This window comes from Caretta caretta, chromosome 5, assembly GCF_965140235.1.
Source record: "Caretta caretta isolate rCarCar2 chromosome 5, rCarCar1.hap1, whole genome shotgun sequence".
Taxonomy (NCBI): Eukaryota; Metazoa; Chordata; order Testudines; family Cheloniidae; genus Caretta; species Caretta caretta.
The window spans coordinates 57,240,918-57,254,182 of record NC_134210.1 but is presented as its reverse complement, the minus strand read 5'-3'; the positions used below and the strand labels follow the sequence as shown (position 1 = coordinate 57,254,182).

Sequence of the window (13,265 nt, the reverse complement as noted above, 5' to 3'; positions counted from 1 at the left end):
GAAACTTTAAAAAAATGCTATAATAGAGGCTCAAACTAAATGTATATCCCAAATTAAAAAAACAAAGAGTATGAGGACTGAAAAAACAAATGACACCAAGGCTAAACAACAGTTTAAAGGAGGCAGTTAGAGACAAAATGACATCCTTTAAAAATTGGAAGTCAAATCTTACTGAGGAAAATAAAAAGGAACATAAACTCTGGCAAGTCAAGTGTAAAAGAATAATTAGGCAGGCCAAAAAAGTATTTGAAGAGCATCTAGCAAAAGACACAAAAACTAACTGCGATGCTGGCAGAGCAGATGCTAGCTCTTGCCAAGGCTTTCGGCCTCAGCCGCGCGCTGACAAATCCATTGCTGGAAACCTGTCTGTTTCACCAGTGTGTTAGTATGGTTAAGATGGGTTAAGATGAACTTATAACAGTGTGTTTAGTGTTTAGACTTTATGACATGCTTGTACAATGTTGCATGCATTAATCTCACTTATAATTTCTTTATCACATGCTATAAGTGTTTGCTTTGTAACTGTAAAACTTGTTTGCCCTGAAGCTGTGAACCCAGTCGCTCGGTAGGGATCATCTCCTGCCCATCAAGAAGGCCTAGCAAAACAAAATAGGTCATTGTGGGATGCCACAAAACAAAGACTTTGTTAATTGCCCCTTTATACTCTTGAAGAGGCTGGGAAAAAAAGGGCTCGTCCCATCAGGTTGAATTCGGGAAGAAGGAAACCAAAATATTTGACAGGAAAATTTTTCATCTCTTTTGCTGTTTGGACTCTCACAGGGATGGAGCTAATAAACAGAAGCAGAGATCCCCAGGGTAAACCAGGGTTAGCCCTAAAAGACATTCAGAGCTGACCAATTACTACAACTCTGTCACTTTTTGAAACCATAGACTGTAACTCATTTGTGTATATGTTTTCCTGTTTTAACTTTGTAGTAACTCTCTCATTTATTTTCTTAGTTGATGAATCCTTAGATAGTGTACTATAGGATTGGATACAAGTGTTGTCTCTTGTGTGAGATCTAAGGTACAGATTGACCTGGGGTAGGTGACTGGTCTCTTGGGATTGGGAACAACCTGCATAGGTGCCAACTCTGTGGGTGCTCAATTTGCAGCAGCAGTCAAAAAAGTGAACAGAACGCTGGGAATAATTAAAAAAAGGGTAATAGAGGGATAGATAATAGGACAGAAAATATCATGTTGCCTTATATAAATCCATGGTAAGCCCACATCTTGACTACTGTGTGCAGACATGGTCGCCCCATCTCAAAAAAGATATTTTAAATTTGAAAAAGGTGCAGAAAAGGGCAACAAAAATTATTAGGGGTATGGAATGACTTCAGTATGAGGAGAGATTAATAAGACTGGGACTTTTCAGCTTGGAAAAGAGATGGCTAAGAGGAGATATGATTGAGGTCTATAAAATCAAGACTGGTGTGGAGAAAGTAGATAAGGAAGTGTTGTTTACTACTTCTCATAACACAAGAACTAGGGGTTACCAAATGAAATTAATAGATAGCAGGTTTAAAACAAATAAAAGGACATATTTCTTCACACAACACAGTCAACCTGTGGAACTCCTTGCTAGAGGATGTTGTGAAGGCCAAGACCATAAAAGGGTTGAAAAAAGAATTAGATAAATTCATGGGTCCATCAATGGCTATTAGCCTGGATGGGCAGGAATGCTGTCCCTAGCCTGTTTGCCAGAAGCTGGGAATGAGCGACAGGGGATGAATCACTTGATGATTACCTGTTCTGTTCGTTCCCTCTGAGGCACCTGGCACTGGCCACTATGGGAAGACAGGTTACTGGGCTAGATGGACCTTTGGTCTGACCCAGAAGAGCCATTCTTATGTTCTTATGTAAGTACATCAGAAGCAGGAAGCCTGCCAAACAATCAGTTGGGCCACTGGACAATCAAAGTGCCAAAGGAGCACTCAAGGAATAGAAGGTCATTGTGGAGAAACTAAATGAATTCTTTGCATAGGTCTTCGCTGCAGAGGATGTGGGGGAGATTCCCAAACCTGTGTCATTCTTTTTAGGTGATAAATCTGAGGAACTGTCCCAGATTATGGTGTCCGTAGAGAAGGTTTTACAACAAAGTGATAAATTAAACAGCAATAAGTCACCAGGACTAGATGGTATTCACCCATGAGTTCTGAAGGAACTCAAATATGAAATTGCAGAACTAACAACTGTGGTATGTAACCTATCACATCCCCTGTATCAGATGATTGCACGATAGCTAATGTAATGCTGATTTTTTTAAAAGGCGTCAGAAGCGATCCTGACAATTACAGGTGATCCAAACTTCAGTATCACGCAAATTGGTTGAAAATATAGTAAAGAACAGAATTACCAGACACAAAAATGAACACGACATGTTGGGGAAGAAACAACAGGGTTTTTCTAAAAGAAAATCATGCCTCACCAATCTATTAGAATTCTTTGAGGGAGTCAACAAGCATGTGGACAAGGGTGATCCGGTTGATATAATGTACTTGGACTTTCAAAACCTTTCACATGGTCTCACACCAAAGGCTCTTAAGCAAAGTAAGCAGTCATGGGATAAGAGGGAAGGTCCTCTCATAAATGAGTAACTAGTTAAAAGATAGGAAACAAAGGGTAGGGGAAAATTGTTAGTTTTCACAGTGGAGAGAAGTAAAAAGCGGAGTACTCCAAGAATCTGTAATGGGACTAGTGCTGTTTAACATATTTATAAATGATCTGGAAAAGGGGGTAAACAGTGAGGTGGCAAAGTTTGCAGAAGATAATAAATTACTCAAGATAGCTAAGTCCAAAGCTGACTGTGAAGAGTTACAAAGGGTTCTCACAAAACTGGGTGACTGAGCAACAAAATGGCAGGTAAGTGTTGATAACTGTTGATATATTCAAAGTAATGCACATTGGAAAACATAATCCCAATTATACAAACAAAATGATAGGGTCTAAATTAGCTGTTACCACTCAAGAAAGAGATCTTGGAGTCATTATGGCCAGTTGTCTGAAAACATCTGCTCAGTGTGCAGTAGCAGTCAAAAAAGTTAACAGAATACTAGGAATCATTAGGAAAGGAATAGATAAGACAGAAAATGTCATAAAGCCATTATATAATTGGTACACCCACACCTTGAATAGTGCATGCAGTTTTGGTTGCCCCATCTCAAAAAAGATATATTAGAACTGAAAAAAATACTGAGAAGGGCAACAAAAATGGTTAGGGGTATGGAACAGCTTCCATATGAGGAGCAATTAAAAAGACTGGTACTGTTCAGAGATGACTAAGGGGGGATATGATAGAGGTCTATAAAAGCATGAATGATGTGGAGAAAGTGAATAAGGAAGTGTTATTTACCCCTTCACATTACACAAGAACCAAGGGTTACCCAATGAAAATAATAGGCAGCAAGTTTAAAACAAACAAAAGAAAGTACTTCTTCTCACAATGTACAGACAACCTGTGGAACTCATTGCCAGGGGATGTAGTGAAGGCCAAAAGTATAACTGGGTTCAAAGAAGAACTAGATAAGTTCATGGTGGATAGGTCCATCAATGGCTATTAGCCAAGATGGTCAGGGATGCAACCCCATGCTCTGGGTGTCCCTAAACCTCTGACTGCCAGGAGTTGGGACTGGATGACAGGGGATGGATCACTGGATAATTGCCCTTTTCTGTTTATTCCCTCTGAAGCATCTGGAATTGCTTATTATTGGAAGACATGATACTGGACTATATGGACCATTAATCTGACCCAGTATGACCATTCGTATGTTTTTTATGCCCATGCCAGGGAGAAAGGAGGCATCAGGCAAATTGCAGGTCACAATATCAGAACCACCAATGGGCCACTACTCCCCATCCCCTGTGGACTTAGTTCTTTATATTCCCCTCACCATGACTTTAAATGCTTTGTCCTATGCTGAATCTGTGCAGATGGGAAAGAAAACCATGAAAGTAAATTTATGTTTGTACAGTGTTTGTACAATTGGATCCAGATGCATGACTAGGGCTCCTAGGTACTAACTACGGTAATACAAAAAATAAATATTAATAAGTTCCAAGAAATGGGCTGATGAATCTTACTTCTCCTGTGGAATAAGGAACTTAACTGTGACTGTAAATCAGTGATGGGTAACCTGCAGCCTGTGGTTGCCCACCACTGCTGTAAATGCATACTTCTCTTTAGTCAAGATGCCAATCTAACCCTATGCAACTGTGAAAGGAGTATTCACATGAGTAATGCTAGGATCTGGCCCTATACTTATTTATCTTTGTGCTATTATTGGGTGAAAAAAGTGAAAAGTCTCACCTCAGATACATGTGCATGGCCCCCTTTGTAAATGAGAGTTATAGGAGTGGATCAGAAAACAAAATTTGCCCTATTTCATTTATCATAAAGCCATAAAGCGAACGTGTACTGGTGTATAACATTAATTGTCAGCATGCTAAGAGGATAAAGGGAACACCAAACAATGTCTAATCTGTTTAATGAGATAACTTATTTCCTTTTCATGTTCTTCTCTACATAAGGCAACCTACAAAGCATGCGTTTTTGTTTTTCCCTTCTGTTATTTTCATCTAGGTGCCAGTAGATCAAAGAGTTAAGAAAATCTTACTGCTATAAAAGGTCATTCAAAACTAAATGCAGCAATTCAAAGTGGAAAATAGAATGAGGGCCAAGGAGATGTTTAATGAAGTAACATTTTAGATGTATTCTTTGAAGAATATTTGCAGAATTGTTTGATTGCTTTAGAGCACACAGGAAACAATAAACCCCACACAGCGTTAACATTGACTTTCTTGGTTACATTCTGCTGAAATGTTGCCAGACCAATTTGGAATCACAAGTATATTTGATATAGAATTACCGAATATGATGGAAATATTCCTGTGTAGTTTGCATAGCAAAATGTTTGAGGAAACTGATCTTTCTGTCAAGATATTGAGGCTTGAGTTCCCTTAGCTGAGCCTGAGGCTAGCTGGCTCAGCCCTCAGGCCAGTTAATAAGCCCAGCTAGGCTGTGGCAGAATTGCCTGATTGTCTGGCCCACTGATTGGCTGCAAAGAGCCAACTAGTCTGCATTTAAGCTCAGCAGCAGAGGTGTCACTGTCTGGCTCAATGTGTCTGTCTGCAGCTGAGATCTTTTCCGTGCCTGCTTTGTTCTAAGCCTTCCTCCAGACCTGCTCCTGCCTTGTTCTTGTCCTGCTTCAGTCCTGTGCCATTGTTCATCTTCTGACTGCAGCTCTGTTGAGTGGCTTGCCTTCTGGTTCCTGACTCTGGCTCTGACTCCCAGTTCCTGTACCCAGCTCCAATCACTAAGCTAACTTTTGGCTCTAATCACTAGGTCAGACTGTTCACATCCCAATTCCTGACACTTTGGCCTAAATATTCAAAGCATAAGAAATGAATAGCTAATTTATATTAAAAACAATTGAGAGCATCACCAGCGAAAGTACTTCTAAGAGTTTGGACCAAGTTTTGGTGAAAAAAATGGGATTGTGGTTGAATGAAATTTCCCTTTAATTTGTTAGAACTTTAATTTTTTATCTCATGCTCTTATAATGATAACAGTAGAATTCTATACTTGGAAACAGTCAATATTGCACGTATTGATTTTATTCAAAAGAGACAAGCTGGTGTACTGCACTTGCATTTCAATGTGTAGATTCCAGTGTCTGCTACTCAAGGACAGGATTCATTTCAGCATCTAAATTGCAACATGCCAAATATGGCATTCCTTTTTTGGTCCAATTTTTCTTAGAAGAAGAAAAATCATAGCTACCTAGCCACAGTGGAATTGACTATACAGCTGGAAGAAATGTGCCTGTATGTCATTGTGGTTATTACCCTAAACAGAAATGGAAATAGAAATATAGAAGATTAAAAAACAGATTCTGTGACTTTGTTTTACAGAAATTGGCTTCAGGTGAAACAAGGAAACCCAGCCCTTTCATTGTTTCAGCCACTATAGGGTATAGAATAGGTTTCTGAGACCTGGTCTACACTAGGACTTTAGGTCGAATTTAGCAGCGTTAAATCGATGTAAACCTGCACCCGTCCACATGATGAAGCCCTTTATTTCGACTTAAAGGGCTCTTAAAATCGATTTCCTTACTCCACCCCTGACAAGTGGATTAGCGCTTAAATCGGCCTTGCCGGGTCGAATTTGGGGTACTGTGGACACAATTCGAAGGTATTGGCCTCTGGGAGCTATTCCAGAGTGCTCCATTGTGACCGCTCTGGACAGCACTCTCAACTCAGATGCACTGGCCAGGTAGACAGGAAAAGAACTGCGAACTTTTGAATCTCATTTCCTGTTTGGCCAGCGTGGCAAGCTGCAGGTGACCATGCAGAGCTCATCAGCAGAGGTGACCATGATGGAGTCCCAGAATCGCAAAAGAGCTCCAGCATGGACTGAACGGGAGGTACGGGATCTGATCGCTGTTTGGGGAGAGGAATCCGTGCTATCAGAACTCCGTTCCAGTTTTTGAAATGCCAAAACCTTTGTCAAAATCTCCCAGGGCATGAAGGACAGAGGCCATAACAGGGACCCGAAGCAGTGCCGCGTGAAACTGAAGGAGCTGAGGCAAGCCTACCAGAAAACCAGAGAGGCGAATGGCCGCTCCGGGTCAGAGCCCCAAACATGCCGCTTCTATGATGAGCTGCATGCCATTTTAGGGGGTTCAGCCACCACTACCCCAGCCGTGTTGTTTGACTCCTTCAACGGAGATGGAGGCAACATGGAAGCAGGTTTTGGGGACGAAGAAGATGATGATGATGATGATGAGGTTGTAGATAGCTCACAGCAAGCAAGTGGAGAAACTGCTTTTCCCAACAGCCAGGAACTGTTTCTCACCCTGGACCTGGAGCCAGTACCCCCCGAACCCACCCAAGGCTACCTCCTGGACCCGGCAGGCAGAGAAGGGACTTCCGGTGAGTGTACCTTTTAAAATACTATACATGGTTTAAAAGCAAGCATGTGAAAGGATTACTTTGCCCTGGCATACGCGGCTCTCCTGGATGTACTCCCAAAGTCTTTGCAAAAGGTTTCTGGGGCGGGCAGCCTTATTGCGTCCTTCATGGTAGGACACTTTATCACTCCAGGACAGTAACAGGTACTCGGGAATCATTGTACAACAAAGCATTGCAGTGTATGTTTGCTGGCGTTCAAACAACATCCGTTCTTTATCTCTCTGTGTTATCCTCAGGAGACTGAGATATCATTCATGGTCACCTGGTTGAAATAGGGTGCTTTTCTTCAGGGGACACTCAGAGGAGCCCATTTCTGCTGGGCTGTATGCCTATGGCTGAACAGAAATGTTCCCCTCTGTTAGCCATGGGGAGGGGGGAGAGTTGAGGGGGTAGCCATGTGGTGGCGGGAGGCAAAATGCGACCTTGTAACGAAAGCACATGTGCTATGTATGTAATGTTAACAGCAAGGTTTACCCTGAAAGAGTGTAGTTACTGTTTTATAAAATGTGTCTTTTTAAATACCGCTGTCCCTTTTTTATTTTCTCCACCAGCTGCATGTATTTCAATGATCACAGGATCTTCTCCTTCCCAGAGGCTGGTGAAGATTAGAAAGAAAAAAAAACGCACTCGTGATGAAATGTTCTCTGACCTCATGCTGTCCTCCCACACTGACAGACAACAGATGAATGCATGGAGGCAAATAATGTCAGAGTGCAGGAAAGCACAAAATGACCGGGAGGAGAGGTGGCGGGCTGAAGAGAGTAAGTGGCGGGCTGAAGAGAGGGCTGAAGCTCAAATGTGGCAGCAGCGTGATGAGAGGAGGCAGGATTCAATGCTGAGGCTGCTGGAGGACCAAACCAGTATGCTCCAGTGTATGGTTGAGCTGCAGCAAAGGCAGCTGGAGCACAGACTGCCACTACAGCCCCTGTGTAACCAACCGCCCTCCTCCCCAAGTTCCATAGCCTCCACACCCAGATGCCCAAGAATGCGGTGGGGGGGGCCACCGGCCAACCAGCCACTCTGCCACAGAGGATTGCCCAAAAAAAAGAAGGCTGGCATTCAATAAATTTTAAAGTTGTAAACTTTTAAAGTGCTGTGTGGCATTTTCCTTCCCTCCTCCACCACCCCTCCTGGGCTACCTTTGTAGTCATCCCCCTATTTGTGTGATGAATGAATAAAAAATGCATGAATGTGAAGCAACAATGACTTTATTGCCTCTGCAAGCAATGATTGAAGGGAGGCGGGGAGGGTAGTTAGCTTACAGGGAAGTAGAGTGAACCAAGGGGCAGGGGGTTTCATCAAGGAGAAACAAAGAGAACTTTCACACCATAGCCTGGCCAGTCATGAAACTGGTTTTCAAAGCTTCTCTGATGTGTGCCGCACCCTCCTGTGCTCTTCTAACCGCCCTGGTGTCTGGCTGCGCGTAACCAGCAGCCAGGCGATTTGCCTCAACCTCCCACCCCGCCATAAACGTCTCCCCCTTACTCTCACAGATATTGTGGAGCACACAGCAAGCAGTAATAACAGTGGGAATATTGGTTTCGCTGAGGTCTAAGCGAGTCAGTAAACTGCGCCAGCGCGCCTTTAAACGTCCAAATGCACATTCTACCACCATTCTGCACTTGCTCAGCCTGTAGTTGAACAGCTCCTGACTACTGTCCAGGCTGCCTGTATACGGCTTCATGAGCCATGGCATTAAGGGGTAGGCTGGGTCCCCAAGGATACATATAGGCATTTCAACATCCCCAACAGTTATTTTCTGGTCTGGGAATAAAGTCCCTTCCTGCAGCTTTTGAAACAGACCAGAGTTCCTGAAGATGCGAGCGTCATGTACCTTTCCTGGCCATCCCACATTGATGTTGGTGAAACGTCCCTTGTGATCCACCAGAGCTTGCAGCACTATTGAAAAGTACCCCTTGCGGTTTATGTACTCACCGGCTTGGTGCTCCGGTGCCAAGATAGGGATATGGGTTCCGTCTATGGCCCCACCACAGTTAGGGAATCCCATTGCAGCAAAGCCATCCACTATGACCTGCACATTTCCCAGGGTCACTACCCTTGATATCAGCAGATCTTTGATTGCGTGGGCTACTTGCATCACAGCAGCCCCCACAGTAGATTTGCCCACTCCAAATTGATTCCCAACTAACCAATAGCTGTCTGGCGTTGCAAGCTTCCACAGGGCTATCGCCACTCGCTTCTCAACTGTGAGGGCTGCTCTCATCTTGGTATTCATGCGCTTCAGGGCAGGGGAAAGCAAGTCACAAAGTTCCATGAAAGTGCCCTTACGCATGCGAAAGTTTCGCAGCCACTGGGAGTCGTCCCAGACCTGCAACACTGTGCGGTCCCACCAGTCTGTGCTTGTTTCCCAAGCCCAGAATCGGCATTCCACAGCATGAACCTGCCCTATTAGCACCATGATGCATGCATTGGCAGGGCCCATGCTTTCAGAGAAATCTGTGTTCATGTCCTGACCACTCACGTGACCGCGCTGACGTCGCCTCCTCACCCAGTATCGCTCTGCCAGGTTCTGGTGCTGCATATACTGCTGGATAATGCGTGTGGTGTTTAATGTGCTCTTAATTGCCAAAGTGAGCTGAGCGGCCTCCATGCTTGCCTTGGTATGGCGTCCGCACAGAAAAAAGGCGTGGAACAATTGTCTGCCGTTGCTCTGACGGAGGGAGGGGCGACTGACGACATGGCTTACAGGGTTGGCTTCAGGGAGCTAAAATCAACAAAGGGGGTGGCTTTACATCAAGGAGTATTTCAGGCAGGACTTCACGGAGGGTTCCAATAAGAAATGGTGCACCTAAATTATTGTTCTTATTGGAACAAGGAGGTTAGTCTGGCCTCTGATTGATACATGGCTAGATTTACCTCGCTGCACCTTCCCTGTGAGTGACTACAGTGTGACCTAGAGGAATGAGTCCCCTAGACAGGGGAGGGGGGGAAGCAAATGAGTACAAAACAAATCTGGTCTATTTCTTGTTTTGATCCACTCCATCTATCTTTTACATCTTTGGCTGGCAGCAGATGGTGCAGAAGGACTGCATGCCATCCACATCTCATGGCTGCTCGGCAGAAGATGGTACAATAGGACTGCTAGCCATCCTCATCTCTTGCCTGCCCGGCAGAAGATGGTACAGTACGACTGCTAGCAATCCGTATCGCCTGCCTGCTCACCATAAGATGGTTCAATAGGATTGACTGCAGGACTAAAGAGAATGACCTGGTCAAGTCACTCCAAATTTAGTCCCTGCGTCCATGTCTGTCCAGGCGCTCCTGACTGACATGGCCAGGAGCACCTTGGACATGGCGATGACGGCTACCAGTCGTATTGCACCGTCTGCTGCCACAAGGCAATGGGTTGCTGCTACTATGTAGCAATGCAGTACCGTGTCTGCCAGCACCCAGGAGGCATATGGTGACAGTGAGCTGAACGGGCTCTATGCTTGCTGTGGTATGGCGTCTGCACAGGTAACTCAGGAAAAAAAGCGAGAAACGATTGTCTGCCCTTGCTTTCATGGAGGGAGGGAGGGAACGGGGGCCTGACGATATGTACCCAGAACCACCCGCGACAATGTTTTAGCCCCATCAGGCATTGGGATCTCAACCCAGAATTCCAATGGGCAGCGGAGACTGTGGGAACTGTGGGATAGCTACCCACAGTGCAATGCTCCAGAAGTCGACTCTAGCCTCGGTACTGTGGAAGCACTCCACCGAGTTAATGCACTTAATGCACTTAGAGCATTTTCTGTGGGGACACACACACTCGAATATATAAAACCGATTTCTAAAAAACCGACTTCTATAAATTCGACCTAATTCCGTAGTGTAGACATACCCTGAGCTGGTATGCAAATAGTCATACTATGTAGGCATTTGTAATGCACCTATTATGGTAGCATACTGTTACTACACTAAGTGCACTACTTTTCATAGGGAGGGACTAACTTTAAAAAAAAAAAGACTATTTATACAAAAAGCAGTTTATTTAGCTAATCATTTCCTGATTTCCCTTTGCTAATATTTCAATTATTTGTATTTGACAAATAGTCTCCCTGTTAGCCCAGATCCTCCTCCTGCTTGATCCTATCCTGCAGTGAAGTCATAATCCTGTATGTGACACATCATAGCCCATACTGTAGCATTTTACACTCCCTTTTCATGGCTGTAAATGACTGCACAAGAAGCAAGGCAACAGAGAATCAGGCCCAATGTGTAACTGTCAACCCATTGCTCCCACGTTCCGTGTGTGAATAAGGACATTTTACACAGACCCAAGGCTTCCCTCCAGTAGCAAGCAGGAAAAAATGATGGGCTGAGAAGTAACTCCCATTGTCCTAAAATGACTGATTTTTTAACTCAGAGATGACAATAAGAAAACATAAATCCAAAGCCAATATTTCATTATTTCCTTCATTGATACCAGGGGAATACTTTGTACATGGATTACCTCCTACTGTAAGATTATGCACCAAATTTAGACATCATGAACATCAGTGGAGTGTTTCCAGTTTTTGAGGTCTGTATCTCATCAATTACCTCAATACGGTCAGCCATTCAGTGTGAAATTTCATAGACATAATTGTTACACTTGAACTGGGAAATTATATTCAGTCTTCCATAGATCACTAATTTCCAGAAAATGAAAACAAACATTTTTTCATCAGGAATACACCAACAAAAGATGGATTTCACACACATTTAAATCTTAGGAAAATCTGATTTTCATCTCAGCCCCAGCACAGCCTCCTTTCTTTTGTACCCATTGTTTTGTAGATACAGCTGTACTATTTAAACATCTAGCTACCTGATATCTCTAACATATAAGGCAGTATGACCACTAAATGACATCTGCATATTGTGATACAACATGGCCAGAGGGCAGCAGGAGAGTTTTAGAAGGGAGCCTTATTCCCTGTAGAGGGAAGAAAGTTTGCTATAGATTAATTAAGGGCTGACTTTCAAAAATTAAGGAAATTAGTTAGGGAAGTGGATTGGACTGAAGAATTTATGGATCTAAAGATAGAGGCGGCCTGGGATTATTTTAAATCAAAGATGCAGAAGCTATCGGAAGCCTGCATCCCAAGAAAGGGAAAAAATTCATAGGCAGGAGTTGTAGACCAAGCTGGATGAGCAAGCATCTCAGAGAGGTGATTAAGAAAAAGTAGAAAGCATACAGGAAGTGGAAGAAGGAGGGATCAGCAAGGAAAGCTACTTTATTGAGGTCAGAACATGTAGGGATATAGTGAGACAGGCTAAAAATCAAGTAGAGTTGGACCTTGCAAAGGGAATTAAAGCCAATAGTAAAAGGTTCTATAGCCATATAAATAAGAAGAAAACAAAGAAAGAAGAAGTGGGACCGCTAACACTGAGGATGGAGTGGAGGTCAAGGATAATCTAGGCATGGCCCAATATCTAAACAAATACTTTGCCTCAGTCTTTAATAAGACTAAAGAGGATCTTAGGGATAATGGTAGCATGACAAATGGGAATGAGAGTATGGAGGTAGATATTACCATATCTGAGGTAGAAAAGAAATTCAAACAGCTTAATGGGACTAAATCGGGGGGCCCAGATAATCTTCATCCAAGAATATTAAAGGAATTGGCACATGAAATGAAATGAAATGAAAGCAAGCCCATTAGCAAGAATTTTTAATGAATCTGTAAACTCAGGGGTTGTACCGTATGATTGGAGAATTGCTAACATAGTTCCTATTTTTAAGAAAGGGAAAAAAAGTGATCCGGGTAACTATAGACCTGTTAGTTTGACATCTGTAGTGTGCAAGGTCTTGGAAAAAATTTTGAAGGAGAAGGTAGTTAAGGACATTGAAGTCAATGGTAAATGGGACAAAATACAACATGGTTTTACAAAAGGTAGATCGTGCCAAACCAACCTGATCTCCTTCTTTGAGAAAGTATCAGATTTTTTAGACAAAGGAAACGCAGTAGATTTAATTTACCTAGATTTCAGTAAGGCATTTGATATGGTGCCACATGGGGAATTATTAGTTAAATTGGAAAAGATGGGGATCAATATGAAAATTGAAAGGTGGATAAGGAATTGGTTAACAGGGAGACTATAGCGGGTCCTACTGAAAGGTGAACTGTCAAGCCAGAGGGAGGTTACCAGTGGAGTTCCTCAAGGATCGGTTTTGGGACCAATCTTATTTAATCTTTTTATTACTGACCTCGGCACAAAAAATGGAAGTGTGCTAATAAAGTTTGCAGATGATACAAAGCTCGGAGGTATTGCCAATTTAGAGAAGGACAGGGATATCCCACAGG

At 43.1% G+C, this 13,265-nt stretch overlaps 1 protein-coding gene across 1 annotated transcript; it reads left to right on the top strand.

The window, feature by feature from the left end:
• Positions 1–6,335: 6,335 nt before the first annotated feature.
• On the top strand, positions 6,336–8,062 carry LOC125637223 (uncharacterized). The gene is made up of 2 exons (XM_048851450.2): positions 6,336–6,933; positions 7,524–8,062. The coding sequence occupies exons 1-2, from the start codon at positions 6,525–6,527 to the stop codon at positions 8,036–8,038; spliced, it is 924 nt and encodes a 307-aa protein (XP_048707407.2). The 5' UTR covers positions 6,336–6,524; the 3' UTR covers positions 8,039–8,062.
• Positions 8,063–13,265: the final 5,203 nt, after the last annotated feature.